General features: G+C 33.8%; 2 protein-coding genes across 7 annotated transcripts; both read left to right on the forward strand.

Annotated features, from left to right (window-relative positions):
• Positions 1-772: 772 nt before the first annotated feature.
• LOC7478109 (uncharacterized) lies at positions 773-8,087 on the forward strand. Of its 3 annotated transcripts, none has more exons than XM_002298064.4 (9): positions 773-939; positions 1,427-1,589; positions 2,815-2,989; positions 3,918-3,976; positions 4,807-5,778; positions 6,317-6,454; positions 6,981-7,268; positions 7,405-7,461; positions 7,645-8,087. In XM_002298064.4, the coding sequence occupies exons 2-9, from the start codon at positions 1,461-1,463 to the stop codon at positions 7,810-7,812; spliced, it is 1,986 nt and encodes a 661-aa protein (XP_002298100.2). In that variant the 5' UTR covers positions 773-939; positions 1,427-1,460; the 3' UTR covers positions 7,813-8,087. The 3 variants fall into 3 exon arrangements, with proteins under 3 accessions (XP_002298100.2, XP_052312313.1, XP_052312314.1); XM_052456353.1 differs by having other exon boundaries at positions 4,975-5,778; XM_052456354.1 differs by having other exon boundaries at positions 1,471-1,589.
• A 1,080-nt stretch (positions 8,088-9,167) lies between these two features.
• On the forward strand, positions 9,168-14,441 carry LOC7478110 (developmentally-regulated G-protein 2). 4 transcript variants are annotated; one of them, XM_024596889.2, is made up of 12 exons: positions 9,168-9,324; positions 9,520-9,625; positions 9,706-9,773; positions 10,053-10,129; positions 10,383-10,563; positions 10,801-10,857; positions 10,981-11,055; positions 11,405-11,524; positions 12,854-13,024; positions 13,406-13,519; positions 13,633-13,803; positions 14,113-14,441. In XM_024596889.2, the coding sequence occupies exons 2-12, from the start codon at positions 9,556-9,558 to the stop codon at positions 14,206-14,208; spliced, it is 1,200 nt and encodes a 399-aa protein (XP_024452657.1). In that variant the 5' UTR covers positions 9,168-9,324; positions 9,520-9,555; the 3' UTR covers positions 14,209-14,441. The 4 variants fall into 4 exon arrangements, with proteins under 4 accessions (XP_024452657.1, XP_024452661.1, XP_024452667.1 ...); XM_024596893.2 differs by having other exon boundaries at positions 9,185-9,324; positions 9,491-9,625; XM_024596899.2 differs by having other exon boundaries at positions 9,210-9,324; positions 9,475-9,625.
• Positions 14,442-23,164: the final 8,723 nt, after the last annotated feature.

Genomic DNA, 23,164 nt, shown 5'->3' on the forward strand with positions numbered 1-23,164 from the left:
AACTTTTATCCTTACATTGACCCGAGTCAACCTAGGTTGACACTCTTAATCCATGACCCGAGCCTTGCCCCAAGTTGATCCCTGAATCAAGTTTTAAAACTTTGATGATAACAACTTTTATTTTATATTAATTTTCCTGACATATGACCCAGGTCTTATTCTGGGTTGACCCCCAAGTCGGGCTTTAAAACTATGAAAATAATTATTTTTGTCCTTACATTGACTCATATCAACTATCAACACCACTCGTGACCCGATCTTTGCCTCGTGTCACCCTTGAAACGAATTTAAAATCATGATAATAATCACTTTTATTTTTATGTTGACTCAGATAAACCTGACTAGTGACTTATGCTTTGTCTCGTATCGACTTCTGAGTTGAGTTTTTAAATCATGATAATAATTAATTTTATCTTTACATGTCTCAGATAAATAATTTTGGAATTGTGAGTTTTTTATAAGAATATTTTATGAATACAAAATAATAAAATATTGTCTCTGAATACATGAACTCTATATATATTTTATTTTAAAAATATAAAAATTTATTTCAAAATTATTTTAGAGATAATTTTATTTTTATATTTTTTGTTCTTATCTTTTTTAAAAATATATTTTTATCTTTATTATTTATGTGATTTCTATATAAAACAATGACATCATCAAAACTCACGTTAGGGTGTGACGTCAAATGAATAAATAAATAAATTAAAAAAATAGAAAACAAAGGAAAAACGTTATGGGACTCCAAGTGTTGAATAAATTCTAATGGATAAGAGATTTTGGGATCCGGAAGCGTATCCCCGAGTACACAGCGTCCTGTAAAAGCGAGCCAAAAACGAGAGCCCAAACCATCTCTCAATCTCCACTCAAAACTCGTTTTCCCAACAACTCAGTGCCTGAGTCAACTCGGAAATTAGCTTCTCTGTCCTTCCTATGGTGAGTTTCCAACTCGCTATTTCCCTTTTTTTTTTCATTAATTTTATATAATATTTTCTCCTGAGGCCCAGCCTCAGGAGATGCAAATTTGTTTCCCAAATTATGCTTGGTTTTAAGTGATTTCCAATTGAGCTTGGAAATCCAAAATTTTCGCATTGCAGTTGCATTTTCTTGCACATAATTAAAGAAAACATAATTTTTTTCTTTTCTGAATTTAGCTTTATTTACACTCGATTAAGCTGCAGAGGGCCATTTTTTTTTTTTCTGATTAGGGTTGCTAAACCATGAAGTAAATTGGTTTTGATTGATCACATGTGGAATTTAGGGACTAATTGAATTTTGATGATATCTTTTTTGGAAGCTTAATTAGTTTAGTTTTTATGTTTCAGTTATGTTTTGATGGATAAAGTTTAAAATTTGGAGAGGAAAATAATTAACTATCTATTGTGTCTTTTTTGTTTATTGTTTTCTTGTTTGGGGTTTTCAGTTATTGTATTTGAGTTGCATGTGCTGGATTTTCCATGGAAACAGAGGTTGGAGTTGAGGGGAATGATGAAGCTAAGCATAAGGAGTGTGGGATTCGGAAAAGTTCCTCTTCCTTGTCTTCTCCCAAACAGATTTCCGACCCAGTTGTATACAAGCTTGTTCGGGTAATTTCTTTAATTTCTATATTGGATTCTTGTTTTCAGTTTATGTTGTAGACTTATAGTTATGGGTTTTATAGTTTTTAACTATTGGGTTTTTTTTGTTGATGTGAAGTGAAGAATATTGATGAGGCTTCAATGTTATAGTAAAATTAAGCAGGCACAATTGAACTATTTTTGGGCATAAACATGGAATCATGGTTGCTTGTGATGGTAATTCTGATTCAAATTAGTAATGAACAGTAAAAAATTGAAAGAAGCTTTTCAGCGTTATTAATCTTTATGAGAAAAATAAGCTGCACTGTGTAAACTCATGATTTTGAAACCCTGGTGCTCCTTGGATCGCTTGGTCATTAATTAGCTGAATTTTGTAACCACTCAGTGCATTCTTGAATGTCCTTTGCAAGAGTTTCAACCACACAATATTGGCAAGTAGATGTAACTCTTAAACATTTTATAGTGATGATTTGCTTGAAGACAATGGCTATGCAGGCTGCCTTGTGTAAATCCCATTGCCCTTAAGCTTGTAGAAGCTCCAATTTGATGATTAATAATTCTATAAATGGTGTTTTGGTTAGTTTAGTAGTTATGGCTGGCCACCATATCTAAGCTACTTCTGGGGATTCATATCCATCTGTCTCTCCCACTTGTTTACCTGAACAATCAAGAATTAATCTTTGCATTGGTAGAATTGAATGGCATTGAGCATTGCTCAGGTTTCCAGACTGTTTGTTGAGCAGCATCGTGTGCTTTTAGCCTTCTATTTTCAACTGTCAATCCTTCTGCTCATAATTTGATGATTTAAACTTTTTTTGTGTTCTGGATGGTTTCCTAATTTGCCTGTACAGCTTATTGTGAACCTTGTCCTTTCTTTTTCATTTCTGTTGATGTTATTTTGAAACTGTGGTTATTGTATCAAGGACTTGATTACATGTTAGTTGATGTGGATGAAAAGAACTTACTAAGTTGTGTGATTGATCTCTGTCACAGTAGCTCTCCTGCTATATCATTTAGGAGGATTTTGTGATTTCTTCTTTTAGTAATCAGTAATGAAATTAACTAGAAGTGATATCCATTAACTTTTATTCCTGGAAGTCAAACCTATGATGATTGCTGATCATATATGTGTTTTGGTCTCAAACTTTGTTTTTAATTATTTATGTCTCAAGTTGCTTTCTTTATTGGGGTCATTATCTTGACCTTGTGATGGATAAGTCTATCAAATTTGCAGGTGGAAGGAGATGGGAGATTAGTGCCTGCAACAGATGATGAATTAATGGAGGTTGAGAGTCTGCTTATAGATGACAGATGTGGAAAGCATGTTGTTGCAGACCCTGGGCAGACTGTAGGGTGCATTTCCAATGAAGGATCTTCCTCTGGGATGGCCCAGTTAAAAAGACTGGAAGGTTTTTTTTTTGTTACTACTGCTACTTTGTAGTTTGTATTATATTTCCATTTTCAAACTTAAGGTCCAACAAAAAATTGCATGTAGCCTTACCAGAGGCCATACTCTGTCATAAATGGGCTAATGTTTTTGGGTGTCTCTGTTTTCATACCCTTCTTTTGTCAAAAGCCTTTTTTCCTTGGTTTTCTCGTTTTGGTTGTGTTATCTTCTTTATCTGTCCACATACCCTGAGCCAACCCTTTTAAATCTCTTTAACCACAAACCTTCTTTCTAGACTCATCAAGTTTTCAGAATCAACTATTATTTCTATTACCTGTAGGAAAAGATTTTGAACTTAATTTTTGTTCTCTAATAGAGTACATTGTTGCATGGCCTCTTTTACATTCCTTTCTTGTCTAGGGAACTTGTTCCCTATGTCCTCATTTGATTATAATCTGTATATGTTTGTTTATTTAGTTTTTCTTGAGAGTCTGTTCCCATTAGGTTATACATGTTTGTATTCTTGACATGCTGGTCACCCGGCTTTGTTACTTTTGATCTTTAATATATTCTTACATTTTGATAAAAAAAAAAAGATTCAAGATGTTTTATCCCTTTCAGTTTGTTCTGTGTCATCATCTTGGGTGATCATATCATTTTTCTTCCTTGAATTTAGGTGATGTTTAATTTTACTTTCTGTCTGTTTCTTATTCTTCTCTTTGTATCTGAATGAACTTCATTTGCCAGATTTTTTAACTTAATTTTGCTCTCTAATAGTGTACATTGTTGCATGGCATTTCAATCAAGATCTGGTATCCCTTTCAGTTTGTTCTGTGTCATCATCTGGCTGATCAAATCATTTTTTTTACCTTAATTTTTGTTCTGTTTAATTTTTAGTTTTTGTATGTTTCTTCTTCTCCTCCTATATGTGAATGAACAATATATGCCAGGTTGGTCACAACCCGAGAACAAAAAAGTTGATCCAGATAAATTGAATGGAAGGCTTGAGGTATTGTCTGCCTCCTTTACATATACCTGTTAGTACTTCCACTTCTCCTAATGCTACTGCTTGTGGCACTGAATCCATTTTTCTCTCAGTTACCTGATAATTGGTGGAACTGTGCTGTAATATTATGTAATGTTGACTCTCAATTTTTGAAATTAGTCTAGTCATCATTTTTGTATTCAGCTCTTAAAGATATGTTCATTATTAGTAATGTAGGAGGAAACTTTTACTTGTCAGGGGATTACTTGTGCATAAGTTTAAGGCTTTCTTTTTCTAGTGTCTTGCCCTATCATCTTTTCGCTTGTTTTCATGTCATTTGTGACGTGTTTTTTAAGTTGAGGTCACCATTCTATCAGTGCAGGTTGCAAGACTGCATTGCAATCTTTACTGTTCAATTGCTGTCACATGGTTCTATGTTAACTCTAAATCACAATGTTACAACCCTTGTATCTATGTTAGATTTATAAGAGTTTGTCCAAAGATGTAAATCACAAGGATCTACTTAGATAGTAAAATTCACTCTCTAATAAATAGTCTTGATAAGAAAGTCTGCATTAGGTTACAGAGTTTGGAATGCACTGCATACTTTTAGGCAAGATAGTGATATTGTAAATCAGGTGTCCATTTGTGTACAATTTATATAAACTCTTTCAGCAGTTAGCTTCCATCCTTCTCTTTGTTTTTCTTTATTTATTATTACTCTTGTATATCAGGTGCTTCTTCCCTGTCCTCTTTTTTCCTTTGTTGGCTGTTTTCTGCTTGTACAATTTTTTGCTACATTAATTTGGACCATTGATGTCTTGGACCGTCTCGACCTTCAAAATCTCTTGTAGTACATTGAGGAGATGTTGCAAAAGGTGAAAGAGGAAGAGAGGCTCTACATAGCATGTGGATCTCCTGATTGTTCTTCTGCTTATGTGATTGTAGACAGCCAGTGTTCTGATCCGCATGATAAATTGCTCCATATTGATGAGAAACTCCAATGTGAAATTCCCTTGCAGGAACCTGTTCCTTTACTGGCACCAAGTTTGAGTGAAAGCCATTTGAATCAATCTGGGAGTGTTGGGGAGTGCTCTCATCCTCCAGATGAACTGGTAGCTGGTGGGTCACCTTCGTCTATTACTACAAAACCTGATTTTTCCAGATTGAAGGGGGAAATATGCCTAGACAATCTGTCAATAAAAGAACTTCATGAAACTTTTAAAGCAACATTTGGGCGAGAAACTACTGTCAAAGATAAGCAATGGCTTAAGAGGAGGATTTCCATGGGGTTGACAAATTCTTGTGATGTTTCAACAACTTCTTTTATAATTAAAGGTAATAAATTTGTTAAGAAAGGGAATGAAGAAGGCTGTAATGGTATTTATGGTTCCTTTGCTAAGGATCCACCAATTGTCAACCAGAAAGGCTTACCAACTTGCCATGTTGGCCAACTGGATTATCATAAAGTTGTTCCTGAAAGAAGATTGGAAAATCACAACTTAGATGACAATTCTGGAAGTGATGATCATCAAAAAGAACAGAGAGCTGCTAAAAGAGTACGGAAGCCCACAAAGCGATATATTGAAGAACTTTCAGAAGTGGAGTCCAAAGAGTCCAACGAAAGGTTATTGAATTTGGCTAAAAATTCTGGACATGATGGACTGATATCCCCAAAATCTCATGTTAGGCTTGTTAGACATGTTTCTTCAGGAGGAAGAACTGTTATCACACGGCTGGATTCCCTTGGAGGATCTGGGATTCAGGTTCCATGTGTTTCTCGGGTCCGAAGAAGCCGTCCAAGGAAAAATTTCATGGCTCTTCTGGTATGTATTACCTATTGTTCCTGATCAACATGCATGTGAATATATACTTATTTTTTTAAAAAAATTGTTTTTCGTTTTCTGGATACTGTCTCCAATAGATGATTGTTCTTGATTTTCTTTGCTTCCTGCTTGAACCACTTGCTGCATTTTATTTGAAGTATTATGTGGGTTTGCCTGCAATCAAAGCTTATATCTGTGGAGCTGGAGTTGTAATTTCTTTCCTCTGCTTTCCTTTCTTTTGTTGGATTGGGGTGTCAAAAACAATTTTTGACTTAGCAAAGCAGTTTTGATTTGACTGTTGGTGACAGCTTCTAAGCGGAGCAAGTTTATGGGATCGGTGTCGAGCATGGTGTCAATGTGAATCTCTGTGCACACTCACAAGTGTGTGCATGATTTTTGGGTTGATACTGTTGTTACTTGTCAATCTGCTGTTACCTCTGTTTTCACTAATTTTATTTGTCTGTAGGTTTTATTTATTTATTTATTTATTTTTATAACATGAATGCAACCGTGGTTTAATATGAATGACATTCTGTAGAAATTCAATCCAAGTAGCATGGGCATGGCAGCTGCATTGGTAGAGAAAGCCCTTGATGATCATGGTTTTCCACCAGATGATGGGAATGAGAACAGAGTCTTGAAAGCCAGCTCTACCCCTGAACATGTTCATCACCAGGTAAGACCAATTAAATTCTGTCTTGTTAATTTTATTAATAATCAAGTGTAACATAAGGTAGGAGTGGTATCCATTGGTGATATATAATGATAAAAGGGATGAAGGGGTTTTATAATGCTCTTTAAGGCCTGTTGCTTTTGTCAATGGGGAGATGCCTATTACTGCCTTCCGGACTTGAGAGGTGAGTGGGCATGAAAAAGGTGTGGATCTTGTCTCGGGGATTAATTTCAGGTTTTGCTAACTGAATTGGAACTAGCATGAAACATAATAATCTTGGAATGCTGTTCTCTTGGTGCTATGTCAATATTTTAGATGGACGAATGTGGTCAGTCAAATGAGTGATATTCTGCTGGATTGTTTGTTGTTTAATCTGCTGTCGTTCTAGTGATTTTCTTTCATACACGACAGCTGAAATCCATACTGGTTTTCTTCATCGCAAGAGAAAGATTATGTAATAATTTTTATGTTTGTGGACTCATTCCATTGTAAGATTATATTGCTGATTGATCTGTGTTTTATTACCCAGTTTGTAGGAGTGCCAGAGAAAGACAAGCAGTTCTCAGTGATGAGTGTGGTTGGCTTGGGAAATAACACGGATCTGAAATGCATGAATTCAAATGAGGATTCAGATGACAATGTAGTTACTGTTCCTACATCCAAAGGTGGAATTAGAAGGAAACATCATCGAGCTTGGACTCTCTCTGAGGTGATGAAGCTAGTTGAGGGGGTCTCCAGGTATGGAGCTGGAAGGTGGTCCGAGATCAAACGACTCGCCTTTGCATCTTATTCATACCGCACCTCTGTTGATCTCAAGGTATCTCTGTAGTTATTTGGTCCATGTTTCTGTATTTCCATACAATTGCATCTCCACCAAGAGTTCTAGTTGCCTTGCATCTAGTGTTTTATTTAGATGCATTCTATGTTTTTGACTGAAAGGATATAATTTTCAGGACAAGTGGAGGAATCTGCTGAAAGCGAGCTTTGCACAGACACCTCCAGATACTGGGGTAAGTAATTTCCCTTATTTTTTATTCTCTCTTCACCTATAGGACTCGTTGCTTGTTGATCTGCTCCTCCCATCCTCTTGAGAATCATGATTATTGACTTCATCTTTGAAAAAGAATGACGGTGTTATTGATCGCGTTTCTATGGACTCTAACCCTTATGGTTTTCTGTGGTTAACAATACAGATGAATTCCCGGAAAAATACCGGTGCAATGCCCATTCCCACACCAATTTTGTTAAAAGTGAGAGAGCTCGCAGAGATGCAAGCACAGGTTCCGCCAAATCTTAGCTTGACCAAGGTGGCCGGGAGTGCTAGGAAAATTGTACATGAAAAACAAACAGGGTTCTTGTAGGCACTATATCTGCTAGATTTCAGCTGTATAAATTCAGATAACCCATGCCAGTTGGGACACCACTGGACTTCTTCTACTGTGTCTTATATTGGTGGGGTTTGAGTAGCTACTAACTACTACAGTCAGGATTTAGAAATACCTTCGATTATAGACCCCAAAAACAGAGTGAATTAGTTAAAAAAAAGAAAAATAGTTAATCGTGTCATCTTTGGTCTCTGTAACTAGGGAGAAATGTTATCTTGTGAGCAGAAATAAACACTGGGAAGTTTTTTTCAGGACGTCCTGTTTACAACAAAAGCGTGGAATCTTCTCATCGGCAGAACGCAAATTCATCGGAAACTTTATTATACGTTGGTACATGGAAAGCTGCTTTTGATGCGTTGACTTGTGTCGTGTCGTTGCCTGTTAATCTCCATTGCGTTGGAATATTTCTACTTGTGTTTGTAAGTTAGCAAATGGGAAAGGGGATGGGTAAAACCCAGCAGCTTCATCACATTTTAACATGTTTGAAATATATAGGTCACTCGCTTATCGGATATCGAAGTTTTCAGAAGTTTTCAGGGTGGAATGTAAGACTGTTTCCTGAAAATCTTAATTTTTTTTGGTTTAAAATTAATATTTTTAAATTGTTTTGATATGTTAATGTGTTTTTAAATAAAAAATATTCTTAAAAACAAAGCCATATATTATTGAATGGCACTTGTGAAAGAAAATTAGTTGCAAACGCCTAGTAGAAAACAACAGCGCCAAAAATCCAGGTGGGGTTGGGTTGGAAGTTTAAAGAAGTCTTTACAAATTATCTACGTGAATGTATTATTTCAATTAGACGTGCGAAAGCAGGTAAAAAAAAAAAAAAAATTTTTGTTTGCAGCATAGTTTTGAAATCTAGCCCGGCTTGATAGCCCAGCAGACTGATTTGAGTTTAAAAAAAATATATAAAAAGTTAAAACCTGGAGTCACTTGATAATCTAGTTAAAAATTTGCTTATAACCTGTTGATTTTTATTTTTTGTTTTATTAAAACAATGTCATTTTGATTTAAAAAAAATTAGAATTAACCCGAGTAATTCGGTCAAAACTCGAAACCCGAACCTTGAACTGGATCGATTATCGGACCGGGTTTAAAAACTTTGGTTTATAAAAAGTGAAACAATAATAAAAAAAAAGGAATGGTGAATTTGTGTGGGTTTTGAATTAAGATCTTTTAAAATTTCTTATTTTTTCTTTAGTTTTAAATTATTATTTTTATGTATTATTAGATTATTTTAATATTATAATATGAAATATAAATTTTAAAAAATAAAAAAATATTATTTTAATAAATTTTTTAAATATAAATTATTTTAAAAAACAATGGCATGCTCACAAACAGCCATCAAGGGCTGGAAAGCTCTCGCTTTGTCATCCTATAAAGCCCTATTTGTTTTTTCTTCTTCGCTTGGCGACCTTCTTTCTCCAAATATCTCCACCACTTCCATCTAGGCACTCGTATCTTCTCCTCCACCCTGTTCCGGTGAGTCACCCATCGACGGAGTCATACCTCTCACTCTCTCTGTAGCTCACGCAGTTATATTTGCAAATAAAAGATCTTCTCCTTTTATTCTATTCTTTCTGTACTAATTGGTTTCTTTTTTTGCATTGATTATTATTATTATTGATTAACTGGGAGTTTGTGAAAGCTGAAAAAAGCTTGAAACTTTTGTGGTAGTTCTCAATCTATAAAGTGGGTGGCAACTAAGCAAAAATGGGGATCATAGAGAGGATTAAAGAAATCGAAGCAGAGATGGCTCGTACCCAGAAAAATAAAGCCACAGGTTTTGTTTATATTTATTTCATTCTAAAAAAATCTCATGGGGCTCTTATTGGTATTTGATTTGAGTAATACATATTACAGAGTATCATCTTGGTCAGCTCAAGGCAAAGATAGCAAAGCTAAGGACACAATTATTGGAGCCTCCTAAAGTAATTCAACTTTTTTTTTAATATCGGGATTGATAAATCCTGGATGTCTTCGTACCGAATTGCTTGCTATTTTGATGGATTGAATTTTCTTGAAACTTGTATGGTATTGTTTGGGCCAAAAAGGTGAAAATGTGAGCAAATTGTTTTCAACTTATTGTTCTCTTGCTGTTACTAGACTTTGAATCGATATTTGGTTTGTATTTTCACTGTCCTTTTTCATCTTTGTTGACCACTGTTTTACATCTGTCCAGGGCTTCGTTCTAATGGTTTCTGAATCAGGGTTCTAGTGGAGCTGGAGATGGTTTTGAAGTTACAAAATTTGGCCATGGACGTGTTGCACTTATTGGATTTCCAAGGTCTGCTGCCTTTTTATTATTTTCAAACATGTGCACATATGCCGAAAGAATTAAAGAGAAAACTGTTCTGTTGTGTCCTTTAATCTGCTGCCCACTCTCATTTCCATATGCATGCTTGTAAGCAAACTCAAAGCTGCTATGTGTGCAATGTATGTATGTAGGTTTGCACATTTGCACTTAAGTATAACCTAGACATGTTTACATGTTACATATGACAATGCCAGAAAGTGAAGTTGTCCTATTGTGGTTGCAGTGTGGGGAAGTCGACACTTTTAACAATGTTGACAGGCACACATTCAGAAGCTGCATCATATGAGTTCACAACACTTACCTGTATTCCTGGGATTATACATTATAATGATACCAAAATTCAGCTGCTTGACCTTCCTGGGATTATTGAAGGTGCTTCTGAAGGCAAGGGACGTGGGAGACAGGTAAAAGAAGGACCTGCTTATTTTTCTCCTTTCATAGGTTGCGAACATATGTCTATGTGACTGTTGATGAGGGTGAGATGCCATGTAAGTTCAAAAAAGAAAATAATAATAATAAATAGATTGTCTTCATAGAGTGCTTTGGTGATCATTTGTTTGAATTTAACTCTTATATCTTTTCTTGTTTGGGTACATTGAAATAAGAAAACTTTGATGAGATTGCTTTTTTTTTCTTCTCAGGTTATTGCTGTTTCCAAGTCTTCAGACATAGTGTTGATGGTTCTTGATGCCTCAAAAGTAATTGTCTGCCTTTTCAGTGTTTTGGCTGCTGATCCCACTGATGAGTGGATATATATTGTTCACTTCTTTTAACTGGAAAAACACTTTTTGAGTATTTAATCTGTTTGCTAAATGGTGCAGAGTGAGGGTCATCGACAGATATTAACAAAGGAACTAGAATCGGTGGGTTTGCGCTTAAACAAGAAACCACCTCGAGTGAGTTTACATGTTTAGTTTTAATTTAAATTATCTACAACTACCTAAATGGTTACCTTGGCTTGTTAATTTATGAAGTAACTTGAAAGTCATATTGAAAATGATGTATACACCTTTTCCTCTTAAGTGGCATTGGTGCCTCCACTAGTGTTTTTTACTTGTCCATGTTTTGGCATAATTAGGAAACCTCCTCTTGGTCAAACTTTGTATTATGTCAAACTATATTTCGAGTTAGTTATGATTTTGTGTGGCAGAGGTCAAACAGGTGCTTATTTTCTTTCAGTAGCTCTTAGGATTTATGGATCTTGATTTGTTTAATTTTGGCTTTGCATTTCTTTTTCTCTGCCAGATTTATTTCAAGAAGAAAAAAACAGGGGGCATCTCTTTCAACAGCACTTTGCCTCTAACACATGTAGACGAGAAGCTTTGTTATCAGATTCTACACGAATACAAAATTCACAATGCAGAGGTACTTTCTACATTTTGCATATGACATTTATAGTTTTTCTCGCCCCACAGTTAACAAAGTCATAGGATGCATGTTTTTGGTTTGATAGTTGATTAGACTAAGCAATTGTTTGGTACAGAACAGCTTTTACTGATAAGAATAGTGGAAGTAAAGAGACTTAAATGGGCGACTGGGAGTTGCTATTTTGCTCAATTGCCATTCCTTTACTTTTTCTGCGTGTGTTAACCACAAATTAGTGCTTTCCTTATATGTGACAAACACTCGTGTTAACCACTTTTGATAATAAAGGAATTAATGACTTCAATTGCCTACAATACAGAATGATTGTTTCTTTAACGCTATAAATGATAATGAAAACTTAAAAAATGATTTCCTCTTGAGCTGAATGTTTTTCTTTGCTGCCTGTTTATGTTTAATCTTTGACTTTGGTGTTTTCTGGTGGTATGCTTTAGAGCCTGTTTGGCCTTCTACTTTTCTAGATTTTATTGCTTTATTTTAATACGAAGCAATTAAAAGTACCAAAAAACAAAATGTTTGGTAAGGATTTTAAAATTCTGTTGTTTAACTTTTGAGGGTGGAAGGTGATTTTTATTAAAACAGGTTTAAAAGTATGTTAGTTTTTACTTCAAAAGATACGTGAAGTGATGCTTTTTGAGATAGAAGGTTGTTTATTTTATTTAAAAGACAAAAATAACATTAAAGAAGCTTTAAAATAAAAAATACCAATGTTGTATATTTTACCTTAATATATAATTCTTATACTAGTGTTTAAAAAATATTATACGATCTTTTGTTTCTTGTTTTTTTACTCATATTACTCAGACTTGATTTTAACAAAGAAAGTATTTTCATGTTTTTAAATAATTTATTTTAATTTCTTTGATAAAAACTTAAAATTATGTACTTAATAGTAATTTTAGTTAAAACAATAACAGATTACAATACAGTTGAGTGATTTTACGCACAACACAACCCATCATTTCATTATCAAATAGTTTAATGTGCTTAATTTTACAGCACAACACAGCGGAGGCCAAACAGGCTCATAGACTTGCTTCCTCATGCTTAGTCATCACTTGTTTTCCTTTTTTTTTCTTTTTTTTTTTTTTTTTTTGGGGGGGGATTAGGTGGCTGGAATTCGATTACTTATGGGGAAGAACCATGTTGTGATACTTTCCTTCTCAGCATGGTTTGCACTTGTGCAATTTTTAATATGGCAATCACAGTATATCTGCTCTCTTTTTTAATATGGCAATCACAGTATATCTGCTCTATCTTTCACTAGCCCCCCAAAACCAGGACACTTATTACTGATGAATTTGTTTGTAGGTCCTATTTCGTGAGGATGCAACAGTGGATGATCTTATAGATGTGATCGAGGGTAATCGTAAATACATGAAGTGCATATATGTCTATAACAAGATAGATGTTATAGGTATTGATGATGTGGACAAGTTAGCTCGCCAGCCAAACTCTGTGGTCATTAGCTGCAATTTAAAGGCAGGTTCTCTATTTTTTGATCTTCAGAGAAATATGGTTCTCCCTTTCTCTCTTCTTTGGGGGTGTGAGGGAGGATAAAGGTCTTGTTTTTTGTAAACAACTTGTGGCAAACAGCAGAAAGTAACCCAACTCATCGTAATTCCACTTTTTTGCTACAAGATGCTGAATGTCATGAGTTTTGTTGTCTAATGCATCTTACTTCATGCATATGATGCATGTTTTTCTTGCAACCATTTTGCAAAAGCACATTATCATGGCATCTATGTGCATCCAAAAACAATTCCAAGGCTAAGGTGATATGAATAAAATATCATGTGCTAGTTTCCAATCTGTGAGTGGCTTGATAAGCATCATATGCTTTATTTCTTGTTTCCTGAACAGCTCAACTTTGACAGACTACTTGCAAAAATGTGGGAAGAAATGGGGCTCGTGAGAGTCTACACAAAACCACAAGGCCAGCAACCTGATTTTACTGATCCTGTAGTTCTTTCAACTGTATGTGACAAATTGATCATTTTTTTTTCTATTCATCTCACGTGTAATCTATGCTTTATATTTGTAGTCACTAACTTCATGTTGCTTAATTTAGTTCTCATTGTGAATGACAGGATAGAGGCGGGTGCATGGTTGAAGACTTCTGCAATCACATACACAGAAATTTAATCAAGGATGTGAAGTACGTGCTAGTGTGGGGTACAAGTGCAAGGCACCACCCACAGCACTGTGGCCTTGGTCATTCTCTCCATGACGAGGATATGGTCCAGATTGTTAAGAGAAAGGTGAGGCAAACCTCGAATTGGTATCTTGGTCATAAATATGTTCACTGCATGATTCTATATGCCTGTCGGATACTACTCTGTCAATAACCTTTATGATCAGGAACTTTCACACTCCAAGAATTCACCTTAAATCTAATGCCCCTGCTGCACGATTCCATTTTTATACATTGAATTCATAGTTTTTTTTTTTTTTATCAGGACTTTAAGATATCTGCTTAATGCTTTTTTCATCAGGATTTTCTCTTTTCTTGTCTTATGACCAAAAGTTGTATGTTTAGAGAATTGAAAGTTGTGTATTTTGTTATCCAGGAAAAGGAAGAGGGAGGAAGGGGTCGGTTCAAATCACATTCAACAGATCCTGCTCGCATATCTGACAGAGAGAAGAAAGCTCCATTGAAGACATAAGAACATCAGAGGTGTAACCGGAGTACGGTATTAAAATATACAGGATATTTTTAATTGTGTACCCTAACTTATATAATGCATTTGTAACTTGCTCTCCTCCTAGGTAGGAGCATTCCCTTGCTCCCATGGCTTGAGTTTTGTCTTTCCTCGCTCCTTAAATAAAAAATCTTGGATGTTCTTCGGCTACCCCTATTAAGTTTGTAAATTTAGTACTTGTCCTTTCTCTTTGGTCATATTCTTCCTCTTTTTTTTTCCTTGCTACTGCATGTCTAATTTTTTTCTTCTTCATTCTTTTCAATTTGAGTTCTCTATCATTGTTCTAACTTTAAGCTTAATTTAGCCTAGGCTTGTATTTCTATTGATCAATGGAGGCTGACGTTGATATCATGATTCTTGTAAGCTAAGTTAGGAACAAGCATGTAGATGGGAGTATGTTTAGAGTTTGGACTACTACCAGCTCATCAACTCTTCAATAGACGGTCGTAAAAAAAATGCAGGGATGCAAGTGACCATGGAGTTTCAAATAATGCCAACTGTGGCGAAGATGAAACATGTGGCAAAGATTTCAAAAAAGTGCATCGGCATTCTTAGAGGTGATTGAATTAGACAAGTTCGTTGGGCAAAATTTGGGACAACTACAAAATCCATAATAAGAGTGGGGCAAGTATCGTGGCTGTTGTAATAATTTATCTGACAGTCGTAGATCAAAACTTCAAATGAATCGGACCCTTTTCACAGGCTGTTTTGGTGTGCTTCTGAGCTTAGGCTGTAATGTATGTTGTTTTTGTAAAACAAGTCTAGGTAATAACTTGACGTATGTGAATGAATGCATGAAAAAGGATAATCATGTAGTTTTTTTTTTTTTTTTTTTTGCATATGATTCTATTGTAACTCTTACCTGCTGATCTTTGATATTTATACTTGTCATTGTTGTTTTATCTTGAACTCGTCATACTGTCGTGGAAAGTATGGTTGCAAACCTACTCATAGGGGTAGTAATGGTGAACTTCTTCTTTATCATGAACCATTGCACAATTATTATAGTGAAATAGTTCTCGTGATTGGATTTTTATGGTTGTGTGCATATAAAGACTTCAGTTATCATTGCAGCATGCATGGAAGAGTTGAGTTTCCATGGCAACAACAACACGCATTTGACAAGTGTCTCGATACTTGAACATTCAGAGGAGTTCAATTCACCACTGTAAAAACCTGTCTTCCTTGCCTTCATTCCTCACTCTTATACATCATCATCTAATCTTTAATTACTTGGTATCTTATACTTCAATAGCGTGGAGAGGGAGGTTAAATGACTCGTACAGGTTGGACGATGAGGGATTACTACAAGATATTGATGTTTCTATGTTAGAAATCTTCCACTTTTACTTATTATTGTGCTATTTTATTTTATAACATCTAGGTGGTTTTAAAAAAACTTTTGATAAGAGCGGTTCCTCATCTTGTGGTCAACGCTTCCGGCCAGATGATGTCGGAGATGCCTAATAGGATAGAATTAGTGCTTCTCATATTAGGAGAAGGGGTCGTCGAAGAAAATAGTCATTTTAGACAACAGTCCTTGAACCAATTAAACAGCTTGCACATGAGTATTGTGACTAAGTTTGATATTGTTGATGTAAATAGTAAGTTATTGGCGGGGTACTCGGCAAGACTTCCTTTCCCTCCTGAGAGGATTAGTACGTAAAATTAGGATGCCATTGATGCGGAGTTAGAGATACATATTTCCCTTAGTCTATTCAAACATGGATATGGAATATCCCTTAATGATTTTAATCATGATGTATTTTCACTTATGGCTTATGTTTGAGCCAATTACATCTAAATGGTTGCATGTTTGAGAAATCTATGAAACACTTTAGAGAGGATCCATCCCTTTAACGTATTTGCCAATTTCTATAAGTTAACGAGGTGTGCTGAGGGATCTCGAGGGATGATATGAATCTATATTTTCTATAAGCTACTAACAATCCTTTAAAGAGAGTTTTTAAGGGAAAATGAGATTCTATTAAGAATTGAAGGGGAGAATGAGTTGTTGGTAAATACACACGAACCATTTTCCTTTTCTATCCCACGAGAGGCTTTCCTTTCCATCCCACGAGAGGCATGGGGAAGTCCTACATCTTTGAGAGTCACCTAAGAGCAGTACAACGTTGTACCATGCTTTACTAGTGCTAATAGGCTATTATGTAATTAGCTATGTTGGAGCCCTAACTAGTATAATATTATACTCCTGATAAAGAGATATTCATTGAAAGATAGTAAATAGGGCATGCATGTAATTTTACTCTTTTTTTTTTAATCTTGGCTTTTCATTGTTGCACTTATGTTTGATACTTTATGATTTGCAAATCACAAGTAGTCCTGGTTCTATAAGACAAACAAGAAAAATTCTCCATCATTTGAGAAACACTAGCACAAAAAAAGGCTAAATAGAAGATAGAATAAAAGGAGATTTAGGAAGATGAGGAGTCTTTTAAAGAAATGGAGACATATATGAGTTTGATAGTGCTAGGTTAGCTGCTCATAAGAAGAGATGTAGGTCTAGAGTCCAACATTATCTCATGATACCCTTTTCTTTAAATGAGACCATTATGATTGACACTTCTTAGAGGCATAAGAGTGTAACCTCTCCATCATTATAGGAATCTCACCCCTCAAGATTTGCAGTTAGTTCCGGTTCTCAGCCTTAAGCTTAACTATTAGTGTAATGACCCGGATTTTTATAAGCTTTATCCTTATTTCTAATAATCATGTAAAAATCAGGGTAATTTTTTTTTCTAGTTTGATTCAAATTTCATAATCTATAATAATATGTTTATACTCCATTAAGATTATTTAAATATTTATCAAAATTTTAACAGAGTCTCCCTTAAAATAGAACATTCCCAAATGTTGACATTTACAATCATATACACACAATAATAATCAATTCTTAATCCAACTATCCTAAATTATATCTTATCAACAAAACTTCATCTTAACCATAATTTTCATCATCTTTCAAGCATAAATGTTCTTTTAGAACTAAAGACATTTGCAAATGAAATAAGAAAAATGACTTCTACATCTTAAAAATTATAAGCATCAACAATTAATAAAACTTAAGTTAACTTTTACATATGTAGTAAAAGAAACATTTAGATTACATTCCATAAAAATATAAATTCTATTATTTACAATCTAAAAGACCTAAGATATCATAGTATTCATAATCACTATCTAGTCATAATAACAAGTTACTGCTTCTGGCATGTCTGAGATGTACCTGAGATAAACAATTAACATCACAATGCTTTCAAATATTAACACAACATCAAGGACATATAACATACTACCAATATAATTTCTTAATCTTTTTTTTTATAAATCAGTCCATAAAATACTTCAACATAATAAGTAATCTACAAGATCATCATTTTTGAGGTTGAATTCATTTTCATTTTAGACCATCCTTCATGGACATCCATACTCCAAAACATACCTTATAAAAAAGTCACAATAGAAGTGTAATCCCTTAAACCTTACTAGAAAGTTTCTTACTTGTATTGTCCTATTCTATATCATTATTCTTTATTCATAACATACGGAGATAAAGTCAAGTCCTTTTTTTAGAAATCCCTATTCTCTTCGTTTCCATACGACTTTAGCCAATGCTCTAATTATCTGACCATACTCATTAACCAGGTGGTTTGTTTCCTAAGCTATTTTGATCCATACTAAAATTATATTAGTCATTCCTTTTTTAATAACAATTCATGCAATTAATCATACCTTAAACACTCTTTCTCCACCTTTAATCATTATTTTTTTTTCTTTTCTATCTTGAATCCTATTTTCTGATTGAATTAGGCTGTCATCCTATCCCCTTATTTATCACCATCTAGGATCATTTTAACAATCCATTAATTTCCACTTTTAGGTTATTTTATATATCTTTATCTTGTTATATTCAAATTATCTTAATAACCTTCAATTATGTCTACATTCCCTATCTGGAATAGTTTGGACATGCACTATCTTCATGCTTTAACATCTTTTTTTTTTTCCATGTGACTGTTGTAATAACTACCTTTAGGCTATTTAGGATAACCTTTATTATGCTCCAATCTGATTCTTTCAACCATCTATCAAACATAATATTATTGATGTGTCAAACTCATTCATTTCTTAATCTACTAAATCGTTATCATTCACATCATGCATGGAATATACAAATATTACTATTTTTTCTACATCTTATACTCCAGCATTATACTTTATGAATTTATAGATCTAACTCACTCTTATACCATTTTGTACAACCATAATCCCCAAATCAAATTCTTAACCGTGTAACTATCATTACAATCTTTTCTTGATGACATTCCTCACACTTGTAATAGACTTTAATAAAGTGAACATTAGTCCATGTACAAGCATTCCAAATAACTCATGCCCTTAACAATGCTTGCTTTATATCCTTCTTAATTATATTTCTAAAGAGATTTAACCTTTCACTTAAGGTTGAATAACTAAATCAATTATGAATATTAACAACAATATCTATGTATTCCTAACCATTCATTCATGAAAGTCAAATATTTCCCTAATCATCCATTATAGAAACCAATTACCTTGGCTAACTCTCACGGTTACCAATAACTCTAGCAACTAATCCTTATGGTTGCCAACAATCCAATCATTTCACATGGATGCCAATTAATCTAGCGAACCCTTACAGTTGCCAACAATTCAGCCACTCCAAAAGGATGCCAATTAACCCGACGAACCCTTACGGTTGCCAACAATTTGGTCATCCCACATGGATGTCAATTAATCCATCAATCATGTCACTACATTTTTATTTTTCCTCTTATACTCCTAAAATTCAATACACATGTACACATTTTTTTTTCATGTTCATACTTATTTTAATAGTTTCAATTATTAAGATCCTCAATTAATAACACTTCCAAGCAAGCATTAGAAATTTGTAAATCCTAGTTGATTTAGTCTAATCAACCTAGAACATTGTTCGGTACAACTAGAGTTGTAGAACTTAGTTTTAGAAATTGATTGTCTTTTTGAAAAGATAAGACATATAATTATAATTTTCATGAATAAAACAACCAGTTTGGCTATTTATAAGCCCAAAATCATCCATTACCATAACACAAGGAAATTTGTCAAACACCATGTCGGTTTGGACCTTTCCTCAGTCTTTAGCTCATGTTAGGGGTTGTATAGCTCCAAATTGAGTAAGACCAGTTTCATTTGAAAGCTAACATCTGTTCCTACAACTTTTATGAAGCAACTTACTCAAAATTCCATCGTATTAAAGTGCAAAACCAACAATTATAGTAGCATCCTAAATTTGTCCAGATTTATGTCAGTTTAGATCCTTACTTTGTTTTTAGCTTATATCTGGAGTTGTATAGTTTCGAATTGATTAAGACTAGTTTCATTTGAAAGCTAACATTTGTACCTATAACTTTTATGAAGAATCTTACTTTAAATTTTATTTTTTTTCAAGTTCTAATTTCTATATTTATAGGCCGCCTAAACAACCCTTGTTTTCTCACATCTTAGGCTGTCAACTCAGCCTTTAGTTTTTCACATATAAGGCTACTGTAATAGCCATTTTCCATTCATATAGGGCTGTCATAACATCCTTTCCCCCTTGTTATTAAATTTTCACAACATGCTCCTAGAAGTCTACTCAAAACTCATGACTCCCTGGTCCTTAATTTCGCCAACATCTTAGATACAACAACACACATACACATCTTCATCTTCAATCACTTACACTCATTTCATCAAATACCTAAAGGGTACTGAAAAACAATTACCCTTTCATATAAATTTTAATTATACTTAAACCTTCCCAACATCAAATCATAACTCAAGCACAATATAAACAATTCTCAAGTATTCAATACTACATCTAATAACTCAAGAAAATTACTTTCCAAACCTCCTTAAGTTTCCTTTTAATAGTCGAGTCTAACCCATGAAAGAACACCCAATTTTCTTCTTCAATTGTTCATTAATCCAAGCTATTATCATCTTATTTCATCCCAATTACCATAATATAACACAATTTCACATTTTCCTTAATTTTCATTCGAAAACCCGAACTCAGATTCATGAAATTAAACATCAATTCCATTTGTATCCACTTAAACTTGTATAATCAAGTCTAGAACTCCTTACCTGGTGATAAAATGAGCTTCGAATCATAACAAGTTAAAAAATTTCCACCCTTCTCTTTCCTTCCACTTTGGCCGGGAGTTTCTTTCTCTTTAGATTTTGTGTTAGATCATGTTATAACAGTAACTTGTTAGAAAATAGAATGACCGTGGATTTAACCACCGTAGCAGTTAATCCATTATTCCCTCATTTTCCATGTCAATTTCATACTTCCTTTCAAGGACTCTAGTGTTTAACTTAGCTTTTCTCCTTTTCTTTTCTTTTTTTTTTTCCCTTTTTTCAGTAGCTTATGCCATAAGATAAAAAGGAAGAGGGGCTGGATTTTTTAGTAAAGTCTATTTTACCCCTTTACTTTGCCCATCTTTTATTTTCTTTTATTTCAATCCAACTTTCAACATTTATGTAAGGCTTTTCGAAACTCTGTTTGCCTTGAAATTTTAACCTGAGGTATAACAATATGTCAAGTGGCTCCATGTAAAATTTCAGTCAGGTCCAATGGTTGGATTAAGAATTATTCTTAATATTATAAAGCTAGACAATAATGAAATTACAGCTCGAATATGATTTCAGGCCCAACTTCCAACATGTCATTCTCTCTTGTTTAGTTGAATTAGCGAGCTTGCTATATATTATTACAAAGGTAAAGATGTCTACTTACCAACCCATCTAGAATCGAAATAAAACTCACTTTGAAGCTCAAGATATCGGTTGAATAGTAGCCAAAGATCCTATATGACAGATTTGACCATTTTTAACCCGAACCTCTGAACTTATCCCATTAACTTCTTATTTGATCCTCTTCAGTTTTTGACCTTATAATAGGACCAATTTTTGGCAAAGACGGGATCATTTTATTTTTATTTTTATTTTTCATCATTTATTTCCTCTACGAATTTATTATTATTTCATAATAACATCACCGATTTTTAATCGAGGTTTGCACCAACACTTTTTCATATACTTTTCTTCTTAACTTTTATTCCTCATTTTCCTTATCATTTCTCCAAATTATTTTCTCTTTCTCTAAACACATTTATTTTAAGTTTTCCTAGTTATTCTATTCATCAAAATCCATTACTAGTTCCAAGGTTATTAATTTTGTTCCATTTCATTTAGAATAGATGGTATATCTCGTTTAAGTTAAAAAAAACTAGAACAAATTGGAACAGATTTCATCTCGCTCAAAATTTCAGACTATTCCAGAAATTCTACCCAAATTTTGGCAGGAACATTTCGGTTGTTTCGTTTTGGCCAAATAGTTTTTTTTAAAAAAAATATATTATCTGGTTTTACGATATCAATTATATCTCTCAATCCGACTATTATCATAAGTTAGAATTTTAGGGCAATCAGAGTTTAGAAAAGCCTAACAAGACTGACGATGAAATTTTTGTAATTTTGTTCAGAATATTTTATTGTGTCCTTTTAGATTGAATTTTTCCTAATTTTATCATTCAATAATGAATTTATTGGTAATTGAGCTTCATATTTATTTTGATTTGCATTATTTGGGGTTATCATGGTCTCATAACATGGGTCACAGATTTGGAAAGTTAACCCAGGTTGACCTGGGTCGATCTAATATCTTGTCATCTTAATATATTTTTTAAAAAAAGATGTTGTCTTAAATTTTTTTTAGTCAAACAATATTTTTACGAGTCATTCAGGTTGTCTTTGGACTCATCGAGTCAATCTGGTCACATCGATTCAACTCCCACTATTTTAGTTATGTTTGAAATTTGAATTGCATAATTTTAAGTTGTTTATCTTTGAATTTGAATTGAAATTATGTTTGTTGAATTAATATTTTGAATTACACACACACGCACACACGCACACACACACACACATATACAAACATACATACATATTGAAACATATCGTTCCAATTGAAAAAATAAAATGCCAACCGAAACGGAATTGACAACCTTTTCGGTTCCACCTACCTTACAAATTTTAAATTAAAATTTAAAATCCCCATTTCAACTTCAATAATGCCTTTAATATTTATTTATGGAGGTCATCCTCTCCATTACTCCTTGAGATCATACTACATTTGGTCCTATATTTATGCAGGGGTTTACAATTCGGGTGCGTGATTCCTACTGACCTCTCATGTATGGGAGAAGAGAGAGATGCCATTAAGGTCTTGCTTAAAGATAACCATTGTGTGATTGGAGTAAGTAACCCAAATATTATGGACATATTTGCGTGGATGTCACAGTTCCCAGAAGACTTAAAGTAGCTAGGACACATGAATAACCTTTTTGATCATTTGAGGGTTATCACAAAGATGTCTTTCCATATAAGTATTATTGGTGTTAAATCATGTCATGGTTTCTATTTACCTTTTTATACTTTATGTTCGTATTTGGTATTTTGTTGTATGACTTTTCATAGTCTTTTTAATTATAGATGTTAGTTGCTAGGTGATAGGAGGCTGAGCGAGAAATGATAAAGTTAAAAACAAATGGAAAACAATAAAAAATAAGCAACCCAAGTTAACATGCCAAACCTGCGACCTAGGTTGTTATGTAAAGATAACCTCATAGAAAGCAACTAAAAAATATTATGACGTCTAATTCTTAACAATCCAAATTTAGAAGGATGAAATTGAAAAAATAATTAAAAAAAAAGAAAAAAAACAAGAAACCCAAGGAAAAAAAAACAAGAAACCCAAGTAAGGTCGCCAAATCTTGTGAGCCGGATCATGTGAAGTTGAATTCTTAAACCAATCCAATGTTGAAAG

The sequence above is a fragment of the Populus trichocarpa genome, chromosome 1, assembly GCF_000002775.5.
Source record: "Populus trichocarpa isolate Nisqually-1 chromosome 1, P.trichocarpa_v4.1, whole genome shotgun sequence".
Classification (NCBI taxonomy): Eukaryota; Viridiplantae; Streptophyta; class Magnoliopsida; order Malpighiales; family Salicaceae; genus Populus; species Populus trichocarpa.